Source organism: Ambystoma mexicanum, chromosome 6q, assembly GCF_040938575.1.
Source record: "Ambystoma mexicanum isolate Mex_15411 chromosome 6q, UKY_AmexF1_1, whole genome shotgun sequence".
Taxonomy (NCBI): domain Eukaryota; kingdom Metazoa; phylum Chordata; class Amphibia; order Caudata; family Ambystomatidae; genus Ambystoma; species Ambystoma mexicanum.
Window position 1 is genome coordinate 989,787,490 of NC_090937.1, and position 18,858 is coordinate 989,806,347.

Consider the following 18,858-nt stretch of genomic DNA (forward strand, 5'->3'; position numbering starts at 1 on the left):
TTTGAATTGCTAAAGTTGCTTCTAGGTGTGCTTCTAAAGTTGCTTCTAGGTGTTGCTTCTAGGTGTGCTCACCTGAATTAGCGCCACTTTGGCCTCTTATGCTAATTTGTATTTAGGCATGATCTTTTGAATTGCTAAAGTTGCTTCTAGGTGTGCTTCTAAAGTTGCTTCTAGGTGTAGCTTCTAGGTGTGCTCACCTGAATTAGCGCCACTTTGGCCTCTTAAGCTAATTTGTATTTAGGCATGATCTTTTGAATTGCTAAAGTTGCTTCTAGGTGTGCTTCTAAAGTTGCTTCTAGGTGTTGCTTCTAGGTGTGCTCACCTGAATTAGCGCCACTTCGGCCTCTTATGCTAAATTGTATTTAGGCATGATCTTTTGAATTGCTAAAGTTGCTTCTAGGTGTGCTCACCTGAATTAACGCTACTTTGGCTCACAATGATAAAATTGAATCTAGGCGTGCCCATCTGAACTGCTAAGTTGAATTAGGTGTGTTCTATTCTTGCTTTGAATTAGCCCAGACCCATGTTCACTAAGCCTCAGCCAACTTAGCCCTATCTGCTAAACTTTAATTCTAAGTTGCAGTATACTTGTGCCTTGGTAAACTACTCAGCATCAGCAACACCACCAAAGTTGCCTCCATCAGAACAGGCACTGCTAACTTTAACTATGTTCCCATTCTGTATCATACCATCTGACACCCCTTGTACTAGAGGTCACTACATTAAGTTTGATGAGGGGTTAGGCAGACTAAGATGCCCTCGCCACCACCCCATCCCTTGCCCTACACCCTTCCTCCCCACACCACTCCGGTTTCCCACATTAACCACAACTAATCTACATTCAGCTTCCACTATACACAAGTTGTCCCCTGTGCCCTCAGCCTCTACCGTCTCCCCCCTGACACTTCTAAGCGGAACGAGAGACTAACCAGCAGACTACCGCTCAGCAGGTACTCCACATTAGAACACTCCCATAAGATCATACGCTCAGATCGCCCAGGTCCCTCTGATAATAATCACAGACGCCATAAGAAAAGGCGTACAGCCCCACTGAACAACCTAAGGGACATCAGCCCCAGTCCTCCAACAATGGATCCACAATCACAGCCTACTAAGGGAGCATTACTGAACGTCAGGTCATTGGTAGCACATGCAACTGAGATTGCCGACCTGATTGTGAACAACAACCTTGACTTCCTTGTAATGACTGAAACCTGGTTGCATGAGGCAGCAGGTCCCTCTATCGCCCTAGCCGTCCCAGACAACTATTCCATTCTCCGTGTAGACAGACCTACATCCCGTGGAGGAGGAATAGCCATTATCTTTAAAGACACTCTTAACATAAGACTAGCCACCCCCACACCATTGCCAACATGTGAACTCCTCTCAGTTAAGTTCCAAACCTCTCCCAACAGCACCATCACACTACATATCATCTACAGGCCCCCAGGACCTCCAGGATCCTTTGAAGAAGACATCACAGCCCTAGCAGCCGACACTAAACCTACGGCGCAAAATATCATTTTAGGAGACTTCAACCTCGGTTACAAAGACACCAGTGACTTACACGCCACCTCTCTAGCCCTGCACTATTAGAACAAGGATATACTCAAATTAGTACCAAACCCACACACGAAAAAGCCAGGATACTTGACTGGGTTGCGGCCCTAAATTGCACCATCTCCCCACTAGATCCGACACCACTAGTATGGTCAGACCACCACCTAATCACCTTTGAACTGCATATCAACAACTTGAAAAAGAAAAAGCCCATTATTGCTCCCCCATGCCTCACAAGGAACAAACGTAACATCACAGCAGATGCTCTAGCTCCTTTGATAGCCCCTATACTTAATGCCATACCGGACACCAATGATCCTAACACTCTAATTGACATTTACAACGAGACTATGACTAAAGCCATTGATGATATTGCCCCGCTAAAACTACGTAAAAGTAAACCTATAGCCCATCTAAACTCATGGTTCACCCCAGAGCTGAAAACACTCCGCTCTGAAAAAAGAAAATGGGAGTCTCGCTGGAAATCATCCCCTACACCTGAAAATAAAACTAACCTGGCCACTATCACTGATACTTACAAAAATAAGATAATCCAGGCCAAAAAAGAAACCTATAATGACAGAATAGCCCAAGCCAGCTCCAGCACCAAAGAACTATTCAACATTCTAAGAGAACTTGAGAACCCTAATCCACCACCAGACACATGCACCAAGGATAAAGCATGGTGCACCGGCATTCAAAATGCCCTATCCAACAAAATCAAAGGACTGCAGACTAAAATAGCAGACAAAAGATCCCTACTAACAGTCACTACTCCAGCTCCTACACCTACCTCTTACACCTACTCAGGCTTCTCATTCAAAAAGGTCACCATTCCTGAAGTCCACAAAATCATTGTGTCTCTTAAACCGTCAAATTGCAAGGGCGACAGTTGCCCTGCCCAGATTATAAAAGATGCAGCTAGAGACCTCGCCCCATTTATCACCAAACTTGTAAACTCCTCCTTCTCCAACAATTCCGTCCCAAGTAACCTCAAACAGTCCTGGGTTCTACCACTATTAAAAAAACAGACCCTTGACCCGGCTATACCCACCAACTACAGACCAATCACGACAGTCCCCTTTCTACTGAAAATCTTGGATAGAATAGCCTACTTGCAGATACAAGATTATCTGGAAGCTCACAAACTACTCGGCACCCGTCAATCTGGCTTCAGATCTCGGCATGGAACAGAAACTGCACTGGTCGACCTCAAAAGCCAGATTGATGAATTAAAAGACAAAGGAAAGATGGCCATCCTACTTCTACTCGACCTCTCTGCAGCTTTCGATCTGGTGGATCACTCCATACTTTGTAACCACCTTTCCTCAGCGGCCCATTTCTCCAGTTCTGCTGTTGCCTGGATCCAATCTTTCCTCGCAAATAGAACCATGCGCGTGTTTTCACCCTCTGCAGCTGCTGACCCCATCCCCATTACCTGTGGTGTCCCTCAAGGATCATGCGTTTCACCCACTTTGTACAATATTTTTACAAATCCATTATTTGACAAATTGGACCGTCTGAGTGTCACCTACACAAATTATGCAGATGACACCCAGATACTCCTACCCCTCTCAGGAACCTATGACACAGACGTCTCACGGATTAACAAAGTCTTCATCATCATTCAGGCATGGATGGCCACTTAAACTAAGTCCTCACTACACAAATATAGTCATCGATGGGAACAGTATACCCATTGCCAAACATGTAAAAACTCTAGGTTTCTACTTCGATGCCCAGTCTAACCTAACTAAACACATCAACATGACATCATCGGCCACTGCTTACACTGGTAAGTTGATCAGAGCCTGTAGACCTCTACTATCCCCCACTAGCTGCCTTACGCTGGCGAGAGCGCTCATACAATCCAAACTTGATTACTGCAACAGCCTTTATCTAGGAGCGAACAAAACTATCTTAAACAAACTACAGATTATACAAAACAACGCGCTCAGAGCCGCACTGAATATTCCTAAAAGAGAGCATATATCAGAAACGAGAAAGTGCCACAGGTGGCTCTCTATACAGGATAAAATTGCCCTAAAAACTATGTGCCTCACTCATAAAGCTCTTGACCACCAAGCCCCCCTCTACCTCACAGATAAATTCACATGGAAGGTATCCAATAGAACCACCAGATCATCCAATACACCATGTCTGGTGGTGCCCAGATTTAATCTAAAAAGAGCCGGAGGCTCCAGCTTCCCAGTATTAGCTGCCCAGCTCTGGAACTCTCTCCCACAGAATATTCAAACCATTCAGACCTTCAACAATTTCAGAAATCAGGCTATTACTTGGATACTAAATACAACTTAACATAACAGCTCCTGATACCACTAACTATTAGGTATCCTATTCCATCGGCGTCCTATTCCATCGACGTCCGTGATCGGCTCAAACGTCTGATCCGACCAAATGTACAACATGTATGTATAATGCGCAATTTGTATATATTTACCATTTGTATATATTTACCATTTGTATATATTTACCATTGTAACCTTTACTATGTATGTTCAAACGTTTTTAATGCACATAATTGTCAACCTATGCCTTGTAACCACCACTATCCTTAGCGCCCAGTTACCTCCGGGTCAGGTGCGCGATATAAATAAATAAACAAACAAACAAACAAACAATGCAGCAAAGTTGGGAACATGTTATAGATTGAAGCTGTATGGTAGAGAACCCCCTGAGGTTGCAAAGAAAGCAACCTAAGACACATTATTTCCTTCATATTAGTTGTGTAGTATTTAAGTGTGAAGGTTAGAATAGGTTTTTGGACAATGGATATTATTTGGGACATCCTGACAAAGACTGGTCCACTAGTAAGTTTTGTTAAGGCAGGGAAACCCCTCATAGAGTAGGGATAGTCAGGCATTTTCCCAAACCTTATATCATTTGAACAAAACCACAATTGTGCAGCAAACAACCCTTTGTCTCCTTAATCCGGGCCCTCACATAATTGTAGTATCACCTCTCTGTCCTTGTAATTAAGGATCTTAGCAATTAGCGGTCTTGATGGGGCTCCTGAAGTCGTCTTTGCGCTACGGCCCGATGGGCTCTCCTCACTGCAAATCCCTGCGAGAGGTTGCATGGGCCTATTTCTTGGAGTAAGAGGTTTTCAATATATTCAGTGGGGTTGCAACCTTTCATGTTTTTGGTAGTCCAGTAATTCTAATGTTGTTTCTGCGGGCCCTCCATTCTGCATCCTCAACTACCTTTTACAATGACATTGTACAGTCCTGTAAATCGGAGACCTGTTTATGGAGTGTGGAGACTTCTTTCGTTGCTTCTACCAGTTTAGTCTCTGCAGTGCCCACTCGATCCACCAGATTTCTAAGGTGTTGCCACAAAAGGGTCACATCAACTTTAACCTCCCCCATCATATTTTCCAGCATGAAGCCTAGTGCCACAATCCCTTCCAGTATTTGGTTGTCTTTGCTCCTCTCTTTATTGTCCTGACTGGCTGATTGCATCTCAAGGGATTTATGCAAATATTTGAGTGTGTAGCAATCCATTTTGGATTGAGTGGAGTGGAGTGGAGTGGAGTGGAGTGGAGTGGAGTGGAGTGCAGCTTGCATGTGACCAGTACGCGCCTGGCACTCCGGTGTGGAGCCGCAGGCAATATAACTTAACTCGTAATCTTGGGTTAGAATACTTGCGTCCCCGAATAATTATGTTCCTAATGGCAAGTCAGCGTTGATGCTACATGTTTGCTTGGGTAATATCTGCTGCTACTAGGTATATTTTCAGGGCCTTTCCTGCATTAGCCGGGTGATTGTAGGTGCTATTTGGCAAATCCTGCACTTCAAGTACATGTTTTGTCGACATCTCTGCCAATACCTGGTGTCGAATCACAATGATACTACTGTCCTTGTGTCTTGCTTTCTTGTGATGCAGACCAGTCTTTCGTACTTCCATCTAGGCTGCAAGGATAATCACTGTTGCACTGCTTCTTACTGCTCGCTAATCTGCTCCCTCTCTGCTTTGTGGGGCTGGGCATGGGTCTTCTTTCAGGCTCCTGTCAGGTGACTCCCAGCGGTCCCCATTCTCCTCCTTCCCAACACAGCCAAGCAGAGCGCTCAAGCTCCCGGGACTAGGGCTCCAATCGCTACACGGCCGCCCACGATCTAGCTTCTCATGGTGTGCTCCATGCGTGTGTTCTCAGAGTCCTCTTTTCGGCAGCCACGGGAGCGGACCTGCTTTACCTGCACTAGTGGTTGAGGGCGTTTCCCTCTCAATTCTACATGCTTGACTTTCCCGTGGGATCCAGTATATATGATATGACATAACTGGTTATTTATAACGTGCTTAATACCCAGAGGTTTTTAAGCACGGACCCGGGGATCGAACCTGTGTTGCTCCGTGTCGTCTTGCTTCCAAGGCGAGCATGTTGCCCCTGAGCTATCCCATGAATCCTTTTTTTTACGTTTACATGTTTCAATTCCTTTTCTACACTGGCCTACGGCACCTCACACTCACTCGGTGCATGTCAACCCAGGTGAACGTCAGTAGGCGGCTTCTGTTGCGATGGCTCCTTTCCTATGTTGGACCCGTACGCGCTATGTCTACAGTGCCTCCGCAAAGACCACCGCTGGGAAGGCTGTTCGGCTTAGGATGCACTAACACCTCGGTCACTCAAGAATCGGCTTGCGAGGCGGAGGGAGTTCTTCTCCAGGTCTACGCCCGAAAACCTCAAGGAGTATGTTCGCAGGAAATCCAGGCTCAAGGTAAGTAAACTATTTTCGAAACCACCCCACAAGGGCGATTCCTTCCCTGGGAAAACCCAGAGCTGGAGGGATCACTCGGATCCTATTACCAGTCAAGGCTCTGAGGCTCCCAGAGCTACTTAGCGTGGGACGCCCATCCAGTATGGAGGAAAGGGTACGTTAGTCACTACAGTGAGTAACTTATAATTTATTGCTAAAATTAGGAGCTCATTATTGTTGGACTATACTATTTTTAATGCTCATATATGATCTCTGTATGAGATTAAATATACATTCTGCTAAATAACAGGTCATTTTGTGTGTTTCTATTTGAGTACAAAGAGACACTATATTGCAAGTGTAAATGCTTGTTTTTTTAGAGATGCAACTGTGTAGAGGAGTTAATGATGACATCTGAAGATAATTATTTGCATATGGTTAATAAGAATGTATTCCATGGGGCGTGGCCAAGCAGCTAATGCAATAGGAAACACTGCTGAGTAGCTCTGGTGCGATCCGGCAAAGATCCTGCAATTCTAGCATAATTTAGTTCCAAAGGAACAGCAAAGTTTGTCTACAGACGTCGGAAGACCTGCTGCCCACCTGGTGAGGCCCCGGAGAAAAATCGGGTGGCGAATCGAGAGATAAACTGCCGGAGAGGAAGTCGCCCAGAAGAATCAAAATGGCGGACGCGAGAGCCGTGGGAGGACCCTTGCCGTGCAACGCAAAGTAAGCAGGGCGCACCGAAGGGAGCCGGTAAATCCACGCGACCAGCAAGAAAAGTGACGGATACCTGCGGTGAGCAGTGCACGGACCAGCGCAGCCAGAGGAAGACAGACGGCGAGGCGAAGAAGAGCCCAGGACGTGGACACAGACCGCAGCAGAGAGAATCCGGAGTGCCTGCACTAGCCCTGCCCACCAAGTCCAGCGCAGAGACAGAGCGCGCAGAGGGCCGTTCACAGCAAGGCCCCCCTTTCCCCAGTGGGAGCGGACCACAGGCACACCAGAGGTGAGGCCGGGCACGGCGGGGGATGCAGAAGGAGCAGAGCGGACCCGCGCTGACTCTTAAACACCGACGCCGGGCCCAGCACAACACGCATCCGGCAAAGGAAAGGCTCTATTGCGAGCGCCAGGTGCGGCAACCACATAGTAAAAAGAAGGCGCCAGGGCCAAAGTGTGCGCCAGAAAAGGAGAGGAAGGGGGGGGAGAAAAAATAAATAAAGGTGCAGACCCCCACTGGCCTGAGGGGGACACACAGAGGGGGCCAGGACAAATGTGCACATAGACCCACACTTATAAAGCAAGGAAGCAGCGTGGGAAGCCCTAGTTGAACGCAAGACCGTGGTGAAAGGGACACACATGCCAGGATAAGAACCCCTTGGAAGCACTCAAGAAACGGCGCCACTAAGGACAGAAAGGTCCAGTGAAGACGCATTGCAGGAGCTTGAGTCCTTAACATAACTGTGTAGCACCCATACCACGAGGCGAGAGGTCACCAAAGGAGCATACATCCACAAGACTTGCATACACGTGGGAAGAGGGAGAGCAACGCGGAGGAGGAATCGGAAGCCACACCAAGTGGTACACAGCCAGGCTTGGCACCAGCAATTTACGCCTGGAACAGCACCCCCGCGCTGACCCAGACAACATACCTACTGGAGAAGGGCCGGAAGAGGGAGACACCTCGGGCAGGCGTAAACACAATGCCAAACAAGAAAACGGAGAGAAAAACCAAGCAAGTTAGCATGGATACATTTACTAAGGCACCCGGGCATAAGCAGCCAATGCCAACAGACACAGCAATGGCTGTGAATAACACCCCACATCAGGCGGAAAGTGCAAACGAAGGTCCGATCTTGGAAGCGATTGCCTCCCTTGAAAACAAGATGGATACAGCAATAGGATCCCTAAAAGCATCCCTAGAAAACAAATTGGACACAGTCATGGTGGATGTGGGTCTCCTTCGCTAGGACGCAAGGAATCTGACAGAGAGGGTAACAGCGATGGAACAGCAGGTGCAACATAACACGGCAGGGGTCGCCGTAACGCAGGCGCAGATGTCAGAAGTGCTACAGAGAGTCAAGGTTCTGGAACGAAGAGCGGAAGATGCAGAGGGAAGAGCGAGGAGGAACAACATCCGTATAATTGGACTTCTGGAGGGCGAGGAAGGCAATGACCCCACGGAGTACGTCGAAAACATGTTGCTCCAAGAGATCGGAGCCAGTACACTATCTCAAGGCTTTGTTGTGGAGAGGGCACACAGAGCCCTGACTAGGAAACTCTAGCCGGGTGCCCCCCAGAGGGCGATGATCGCCAGGATCATGAACTTTAAGGATAGAGAATATATATATATAATCATATAAACAGACCCTGTGTTGGACATCAAAGCGTGGTATAACCTCTTATTAGCATCCTGTATTGGGCAGAGGACCAGAGAGGAGCACATGTGGGTGTGTGGGGGGGGGGCTATTGAAAAACAAAAGGAACAACTCTGTCTGCCTCTATGTAAACATCAATGGTGCACCTACGTACTCTATTTTCTTTGGGTTATCTTGCTATCCAAATAGCTGTAGGCCATGCAGTTTGAAATTACTAATTGGATGCATGGGGAAAGCTTCCGCTGGATAACCCGCAGTACCTGTGGAAGTCAACAAAGAGGAAGCTTCTTTAGAAACCAGAGCAGTTGGGCTGATGAGTCTGAAAACCACAAACTCTTTGATAATTAAAAAGACATTAATGAATATATTGCCTGTACTGTGCAGAGAAACACAGCTGCTTTAAGGGCTTATTCACATTTGCTTACTTTGGCCCAGCCGACTCAGCTGATGGACGAAATTGTGTATGCCTAGTTATTGGATATCTACACCATACAAGGATACACTTGTGATGTGTTCTCAGTTTGTCATAATGGATGGGCCATCTTTCTGCACCTCTGAGGATATACATGTCTTCCCACGTTGTGACAGCACAACTGATCGAGACAGTGCAGCATCAGTTCCCCACCGCTCTGGCTCCTGGACACTGGCAAAGAATGGCTCTTTGCTCACTGAGAGCGATATGGAGGGGACTATTCCAGAAATTAACTGCTCTGAAATATTTTCTAAATGTCTGATATTGTAACCTATTGAATATGGTCTTATTATATAATACCCTCCATTCTTATGTATTTCTTGTTGATTATGTTCCCTTTTTATGCCAATCATCTTGCCACAAGAAATTCATTTTTCAGCACTAACATCAATATTTTTCTACCAATGTTAAATCCTCTAGAAATGGAGTTTGTAGTGTTACTGTTCTCTGTGTTTAGGTAGTCTTTTCTTTATAGTGTGTTCAGAAAAATGAAGCAGTATTAATTTCCCCTAAGGGTAATTATACCAGTACATTATGGAAGAAAATAAATAGGGATCAGTTCATGGACCTAGTCCTGTGTTTTCTTTGTTGGTTTTCCATATTTTTTTATTTGCATTTATAAAGCGCTTCCACAGCCTATGGGTATTGAGGCTCTGTTACACCATTACGTCTTAGTTGGATCACATAAATGGGCAGTTAGGTTACATTAGCCCGTCACAACAAGTCTTGTTTACATTTCTTTAGGCTTGTCACAGTCGCCCTTCATTAGTTGGATAAGCGTGGGTGGTTATCTCATTACAGTATGCAGGTTTAGTTACATTGTTTGAATATGTATGAATATATTGTTTGAGTACCTATGGGAGGCAGCAAGGTTACATTTGAACTGCAGTCATCATACAAAATACAGTTTGTTCGGTTTAAGAAACCGAGTCGCAAAGAAAGTGAGGGTGAGGCCTATCTGTTGTGAGTATGGTTTTAGATGGCCTTGTGGAAGGTGAGATGAGAGGGTTCACTTCTGATGGAATGAGGCAGTGAGTTCCAGTGTCTAGAGGCAATGAATGGGAAGCTAGCACCCCGCCTCTTTCACGTTTAATTCTTGGGACCGGCAGTAGGTTAGTATATGGTGTTCTAATGGGTCTTGCAGCTGGAGGCAGGATGACTGTGGGATAGGTAAGGAGGTGCGGTGTGGTGGATGCATTTATGCGTGATCGCGAGTGTTTTGAACATATCTGCTTTGTAATCCACTATTTTATGCAGAACGCTTTCAGAGCTTATGCAATCAGTCGTATTTTGTGGTGTAAATTTATTTTATTTTTCCCTTCTAGGACATGTAGGAAAGGTTAAACTAATGCATCTCCTAGTTCTGATCTCTGAAATTCACTGATGGTTAACTGTCCCAGTCTAAAACGTCACTGTTAAAGATTAACTGAGATGTCACTTACATTTGCCCTTAAGTATGTAGATCTTGTAAACTGTATTTCCTACCTGCAACGATAGAGGGCAAGATGGGTGAAGGTTGTTGTATGTAATATAGACTGTATGTAATGGGCTAGTTGGGTCTTTTAGGGGTCTGACCCTCATATTTAATGCTCTGATAATGAAAAAGTAGATTTAGAGGTAATATTAATGTTCAATTTTCCATCAACTAAATTATCTTTGTCTTTTTTTTAAGATTGTAGAAGAGAATGGTGAGCAAATGCCACAATATTTTGTTGTGGTGAGTTCACAGGAGAGCTTGGAAGTTGAAAGGAAAAGCTGGACAGTTGCCCGAAAACTCAGTGAATTCCAAAATTTGCACAGGAAACTCAGTGAGGTACTTGAAATTTTTAAATTCTGTAATTTGTATCACATCAAACTTTCTGCAAATACTACTTTACCCACAACAGAAGACTATGTTCTACAGCATATTGTACAGCAGCAATTGCTTTTCTAATTAGAGCAGCTGCCAGACTCGCAAAAATAAAGCTTGGAATTGTAGACATGTTATTTATAAATCTTGTCCCTGCCCATGCCAAACACGCTAAATCATGTTAAGTGATATGCATAAATTGGTTTCCCTAAGCACACAATTTTAGTTGATGTTATATGAGTGAATCTGAACCATGCACACATCCACTTCAATTTTTTTAGTACAATTTCTTTATCATGTTTTGGAAACAGTTCCGCTAATTTGCTCATTAATGCCACAATTAAATATGTCTAACATTGCACAACTGAGTATTCCAACTCACCACATTCTATCTGCCGTAGAGGACAAACTCACAAGTCAATGATGTAATTTTTACCCAGTTCTCGTGATATTGATAGATTGAATCCTCTGCTTGATCAGTGTGTCATGCATTTCGAAGGGGCAAGGTGGCTCATGGTATTGGGCCTCTTTCAGGATAATCGGTGTGGCACCTATTGGGTAGAATACCTGAAGGTGATGTCAACTTTGGTACATAGAAGCACAAGACATCAGTCATCCCTACATTTTGAATGACATACAGCTTAGCCTCAGGTTGTGGCTGTGAAATGATGATTGTATAAAATATTTGGAAAACCTGAAATCTCCAAAGGTTCTATTTGATACCTATACAATTTAATGACTTTCAGATCCTCCAGAGCACACGGAAACCATGCAAATGGCAATGGCGTGTGGTGCATATCCTAGTAACATAACATAAGTAATTCCTACTTCTCTCATAATCCCTGCAAACCAATTACACGTTTGGACTGCCAGCACATCCGTCATTTTGCCTTAAAGAGAAACATCTGTGCAGCTTAAATTCAGGACGGTTACACCCGTATTTGAGTGAAGCAGTCACCAGTATATACTGGAAGAAAAAATGAATGATGAGGTGGGCTTGGAACTTTGTATTGTGATATTGTTTGCATTTCATGGCAAGGGATAGGGTTTATTGGGCATTCAAGTAAATATAATTCTCTGTAGCTTTGGAAGATTCAAGGTTTAGTGCCTTCAGGTGTTCCTGCTTTCGAATGAGCACAAGGGTTTGATCCCGTTGTACCCCTCAATCAGCTGGGTGAAGTATTTTTAAGATTGTTGGTAAGGATAGAGTTGATGTCATCCATGAAAGTTCCAGGTGGGCCTGGGGGGCGGTATATAAGGTGGATGTTTAGAGTTTGGGCATTGTTTAGAGGTACTTTGACTGAGTGTAGTTCGCACGACTGTATATCGATCTGTGTAGCAAGTCTCATAGCGAGACCACATTTGTAGATAACTGCGATACCTCCTCCTCTGGAGTTAATTCTGTCATGTCTCAGGATGGAAAACCCATCAGGAACTGCTAGCATAATCATGGGGCCTGCAGCAGGGTGTAGCCATGTTTCAGTGATGGCCAGAAAGTCCAAGTCCTCTTTCAGGATCAGATCGGCTACTTCCGTAGCATGTGCTACCAGGGATCTGGAGTTTATTAAGGCTCCTTTTATTTGTGGACTTGTAGTAGTAGGATTGGTTGGCGAGGGGGTCTGTGTCCCCTACTAGTATTTTACTGTGGGATTAAAAAAAAAAAAGAAAATGTAAATCCACATTTCTTTTTGGTTTGCTCAACTCCTGCATTCTGATGGGGTATAAGAAAGGGACTCTAGTCAATGGTTTCAGTATATGGTAGATTTACCAGTTAAGCCATTGAGATGTGTGTCGTGGAAGCGCTTTCAAGCAAACAGACGATCAGCTACCCCTCTTTCCTGTCTTGATTTTAAGTCTCATTTGTAGACTTGTGTCTGAGATGCATATCTAGGAAATCCTCAATCCAGTGTGACCAGACAATTGCGGTTTGATTGCCCTGCAAGTCTTGACACTTATAATTGTTTTAATTGTTTTGGTTGCACATAAAGTTATGGCAAATTCTTTCAATGTTTTAGACAGTTGAACATAGCGTTCAATTTTATGAATTGTTCTTTAAAAAAAAAAGAGCCACTGAGTTGGGTAGAGCGTCGGTAGTCGAGGTGAACTGGCTGAGTCTTATAATATGAATTGCAGTATGTTACTGTAGCACCTCGAGATGCAGTGGCACAGTATTGTGGGTTAGGAAAGAATTGTGATTTAAAAGCCCCCACCCCCTCCTTTGGTGGCTGCCCTTCCTTGTGAACCACCGGCCTCGCAAGTAGGAGCACACATTGGGCTCCTTAAGCCCTTCTCTTCCACTAATTAGAGAGCTATGCATTAGTATTCAGGTCATCCATAAAGGGTACTGTGCATTGCCACTGTGACTTTGTAGCAAGCAGCCAGCTCCCACATCACGTGGAGAGGGACACAGGGATGAGGGAAGGGGAGGGGCGGGAGAAGGGAAGTTCAGTTACGAGTTGGCGTTGGAGGAATGAAGCCGTCTTAGTTTCTTCTTCTTGTGTCCGCCTTCTCATTGTGTATGTGCACGTGGGCGGCCATGTGGGTAAATGCCTGGACCACATTGGGTCCAACTCGACACTGGCGACGAGGTCGGTCGAACCGACACAGTGCAGTGCCCCCCTCCTCGCAGTAGTGCGAGTCCCGAAGGGGCAGAGAAAAAGACAGAACCGAACAGCTGAGGCTTGTCGGCCCCGCTCTGCCGATCGCAAGGCGTGTGAGGTGTCCCAGGGAGTCGAGGCCCGCGCAGACTGCCTCCGCCTACATTGAGGGGAGAAACTGAAATCGAAGCAGAGGCCCGTTCCCGCTTGGCCCACCCTCATCCCTGAAGAGGCGTACAAGGTGTCCCAGGCAATCGAGGCCCGCACGGACTGCCTCCGCCTACATGGAGGGAAGAAACTGAAATCGAAGCAGAGACCCGTTCCCGCTTGGCCCACCCTCATCCCTGAAGAGGCGTGCGGGGAGTCCCGGGCAGCCAAGGCCCGTGCGGACTGCCTCCGCCTACCAAAACAAGTGCGCAGCAGGCGTGCATCCTGGTGGCTGCATCTGAAACAGCAAGGCTGCAAAACAAGAGAATTACACACCACCAAGAGGTTTGAGGGAAAAGAACCCATAAGCAATCCCTCAACAAGGTGGCCAACCGTTCAAAAGGTATATACAACAATGCATATAGATTAAATAACTCTGTTGCATGACAAAGAGCCACAACCAAAAATAGTCAAAGGTCAGTCTTTAGTCAGTTGATTTCATAAAATACATAGTTTAATGTTATTTTATACACAAAAAATGTTTTCCAAATTTTAATAAAAAAACTTTTTCAGTTAAACACACAAATATCAGTGTACAGGTATACAAAAACAGTGTAAAGAAAGCAAATCATTCTTAAAACAATCATAGTATGGAGACCTACAATTGAATGTGTCTAAGAAAGTGCTAAGTGCTGTGCAAAACTGTATCTCAATCACTTGTGTGTTCCGTTCATACAGTGTAGAAGCACCATAACATCAGCTTGCGCAAGATGATGTTATATTTAACTCAACATGTTTCTTTCCAAAAATAAAATTCAGAAAATTCAGTGGAAATTCTTCAGGGGTTTTCCTGTTTTTTTGTCAATACAAAAAATGTCACTGTTTAACTTTAAAAAACAGCCTACACCATACAAAGTTATGGATAAGTTAAATTCATCAACAAAACCACAGACGTCGGTGTCATGCGTCAATTTCCATGTTCTTGTCACATGCGCGGAAGGTCTCGTCCCCTGCAACAGAGTAAAAACAATGGCGCATGATTGGCAATCAGTCACCATATGATCTAGAGTTTTATTCTCAACATTGAGTTGAACAATGATCAAATAAACAGAGCGCATTGTCTTATAAGTTGCACTGTACTCTGTGTATGTATTTCACTCAAAAGATCGGAAGCTCATGGGCTAGTTAATGTTAAACACTTTGTGATCACAATAATCTACCATATTTACACTGTGTTTCCTCAACGTGGGAATCACCTGTCCATATTCACATTGGCTTCAGCTCTTACCTCTTCAACAAATGTTTTCAAAGTAGGAGATTGTTCGGAGGTTAGAGGTCCCAAAGGAAGTACATCCTTAGTGAATGCGGATCATTGTTATCAACTTGTCGCTCCACGTTATGTGCTATGGCAATCGTTGCAAGAACCACCTCTTCCCAGAGTAAGTCAAGTACCTGGGTTGGGAAATAGTTAAATTAAGAATCATCCACTTATCACCATAGAGAGACCCTCCTGTCCGTACACCATATATACTTTCTCTTAAGTATTATATCTTGCACTTAGTTGGAATTGAAGACTTCGGAACTGTTGGGGAGAATTCTCATTCTATGGCTAATTTCCTTTACCTATAGAGTCCCCCAGCAGCTTTGCTGGATTTGAAGGGTTTGGTCTTTTCTCCTGCTAGGAGTGAGACTCTTTTTCCCACGCTTAGGCATTTTTGCTATGTGTGTTGTAGGCTATTTTTGTGTTTAATGTGTATGGGATTTTCTCAACCCCATAGGAACCATCTTTATTCACATGTGTTACACAGCACCCTCCGTGCAGTGACACAGGGGTGTCGTAGCGACCCCCAAACATAGACTCCATACCCTGGGACTGACTACTGTCTCCCAGAGCATGTAAAGTCCCAATTACTAGTCAATTTCTATGAACTAAACCAGTACAACCCATCTTACTATGGAGGTACTAGAAAGGGTTAATAGTTTTTCCCTTATGTTCATTTTCTAGCGGGTACCGTACAGTCCCTCTCTCAAATGTTTCTGGCTGATGGCAGTGGTTACTACCATAAATATTCGACTGCAAATATGTTTCCTATGGGATTTTCCCATTGTTCGAGGCTACCACATTTTCTGACAGCCTCTAACATACCGCCGGTGCATTTTAATATTAACTTTACTCCGGTAGGTTTTATTTGCCAGAACTTTAATATAACTTCTTTCTCATGTCTTTCTCTAAACTCCTAACCCAGGTCGGGGATCCTTTGTTCGTCCGCTTGGGGGGCTTCTGCCAAGAAGCCCTCCTTTCGGCGCCACTGAGTCTGGGGTGGGTCCATTGTGTGGGAGGGGGTGTAGGACCCCTGGACAGGGTTGCCTCAGCAACCCATGTCGCACTCTATCCTGATAGGCTGGAGGGTCTCCCGCCAAGATGACCACTCCACTGTATGAGTGACAGCTAGGCTGTATGAATGCAGATCTCTTTGCATAAAAGCAGGGTCCTGAGGACTGAAGAGCAAGACGTCGCCACTGGAACTAAGAAGCCAAAGAGGAGAGAAGCCAGACATCTGCAACGACTGAACCACCGGTGAAGCCCTGCTGCAGCGTCTCACCACTTTTCTCCACACAACGAGAGAAGATTTTCATCTGCAAGAGCCTTCTTCCCTTGACCTTGTGGGGCCAACCAGTTTGCCAATCGCCTTCCTGGACCTGCCTTGGTCGAATCACCAGTACCCTGTACTCGGAGGCCGGATAGCCAGGCACCAGTCCACCCGGACCGCGATTTAAAGGAGCATTACTTTTTATTCGTCGGGCAGCACCGCGGCTGTTTTCATCCCTGGGTAGTGCAGTAACTCGAACCTTCCTCCACGACGAGAGCCTCTCTTCCTCTGCTGGATCACCCGAACTGCAGGAACTACCAGGAACAATCACCACCGCAGGAGCCATTTCTTCATCTTAAAGGTACATTGTTCCGCCAGGCCGCCCTTTCTTCGCGGTAGCACTAACAGTGTTTTAAATCCTTTACCTACCTGTTGGGTTGGCCGCCCCTCTCTCTTAATATTGTCTTTCAACTTCTGCATCCACCTTTTCGAAATCGTTAACCAAAGACTTGACTGCAGCTACAAGAACATTTTGCTCCTGGGCCCTTGCCCTCTACCACTGACTCTGGCACAGGCCTACTGACTCTGGCTACATTTGTTAGAACTGCCTTCTTTAGATTGATTCTCAACTAGAACTGTGTTGATGCACCTACTTCTTATAACTACCCCTTTCCTCCTCTTTTTAAACCTTGTGAAATGCCATTTTGCTCAGTTTTCATTTAAGTATTTCCTATACTGATGCACTGTCTTGCTTAAACTGGTTCACAAACTTATGGGAAGTGTTGCTAGGGTGTGTAAGAAGCTATTTGTATATAACTTGTGCTTTCCCTCCCTTGTGAAAAATTGCTAGAGGATCCCTTGTGTGTGGTTTTCACTGTGCCGTTTTGCTCAGTTTTCACTCTGTTCACTTGGTCTACAATTTAACTAGGGAGTGTGTATATTTTTCCTATGACTTATTTTAACTTGCTTGATGACTGTGATACATGTGTTTTATTAGAAGTGTATAAAATAAATATATATCTACTTTTTAATACAAAGCTTTTGTCAGTGTTTCCTTGTGCCATAGTACTGTAGGCCTATTGTGTAAACCCTGAATACTGCTCATCTCCCTCTCAAGATAAGTCTGACTGCTCAGCCACAGCTACCAACTAAATCTGTGTGGCGCGGACTGATACCAAAGGGGATTTATTGCTCTCACCTGTAGTCTTAATCTTCTGTAGTGCTCCCTAAGGGAACTGCACAGGATTCTGCCTAACAGCAACTGTGACAGCCAGAATGTATTATAGTGCATCTAGCAACCTGAGTTATTTAAAATTATGTCAGTAAACTGACTAACGTACGGCATGTCCAATGGTTGCAGTTCTACGGCAAGTCCGACCTTAGTGGTCAGTATATGAGTCACATGCATATAATGGTATAGTGTGGCTAACTGATGGCAATAGACGCCGGTTGACTAAGTGCAGTACCTGTTCTATCCAAGACGTCCTGTGCCATATTCAGTAGTTGCCGCTGTGGAACGTGGTGTCGTAGAAAGAAAAATTGAGTCGTTGGTAGTATGGATGGAATCAAGACAGATCTACGAGTGAAGAGAAATAAATTAACAGAGTGAAACCCGGGCAAAATCGGCTATTTTGGCTGCATCTAGATCCAAAAAGTGTCAGAGGTGCAAAATCACTTCTCAACCCTAGTGTGTGCTTACTAGCTTCAGTCTGTAAACAGGAAGTTCAGAGGATACGGCGTGGGTTCTCTCCAAATGACGCATCCACGTATCCGTGCGGGTTGGCATCTTAAACGTGTATGGCCGGACTCGCTCATTGGATAAAGGGACGCGCTGCTTATTACCAACTTGATTCCTCAAAGGCAAAGATGTCCCAATTGACCCACTAGTCAGACAACCAGATCAAAGCTCTTACTCCTGTATTAGCTCACGGGAAATTTAAATAAGGTTAGCAAAGTTGTTTCACGCAGTGCCACTGTGCGAATTAGATGCAAAAAACGCTGTAGGGTAATTATGGAGATTATGATACAGCACCCTTCATTCAGCAAGAGGTAATACCTCATTATGAGTTACAGCAGGCATCAACTACCGACCTGACAGCTTGGAGAACTAGGTCCATACGGGGGATCATAATATTGGCAATTATGGTCTCCATTCAACCTTTTCATTCAGTCCTATTGGGGCACTTTTGGTAAGAAAAATTAATCTTTGTTCCTTCGCTATCAGTGTCCTTTTGTCGCGATTACTGTCACCACTAGATTGTAATTTATATACAACCGACCATTTGATTTCATCTGGTCCATGGGCCATCTCAATCCAATTGTCATCCAGAAGGACATTCAAAGTACGATTCCTCTAACACGATCTATGTTCACTTATCCTGATTTAAATTTTCCTCTTTTTGCCGATGTAAACTCGCTGGCAAGGGCACCACATTGCGTATATCACCATTACGGAATTGCAATTAGTGTGAGAGTTTTGTTTCCATAGTGTATTGAGTCCTAGATCGAGTGGTGTGCTTTTGGTTGTGAATTGACAGCAAACGCAAGAA

General features: G+C 44.8%; 1 protein-coding gene across 2 annotated transcripts in view; it reads left to right on the plus strand.

Moving 5' to 3' along the window:
* SNX25 (sorting nexin 25) overlaps window positions 1–18,858 on the plus strand; it is a 1,900,476-nt gene that overhangs the window by 1,564,388 nt on the left and 317,230 nt on the right. For both annotated transcript variants that reach the window (XM_069631510.1, XM_069631509.1), the window contains exon 12: window positions 10,798–10,938. In XM_069631510.1, the coding sequence (XP_069487611.1) occupies window positions 10,798–10,938 (141 nt within the window). The remainder of the gene's footprint in view (window positions 1–10,797; window positions 10,939–18,858) is intronic.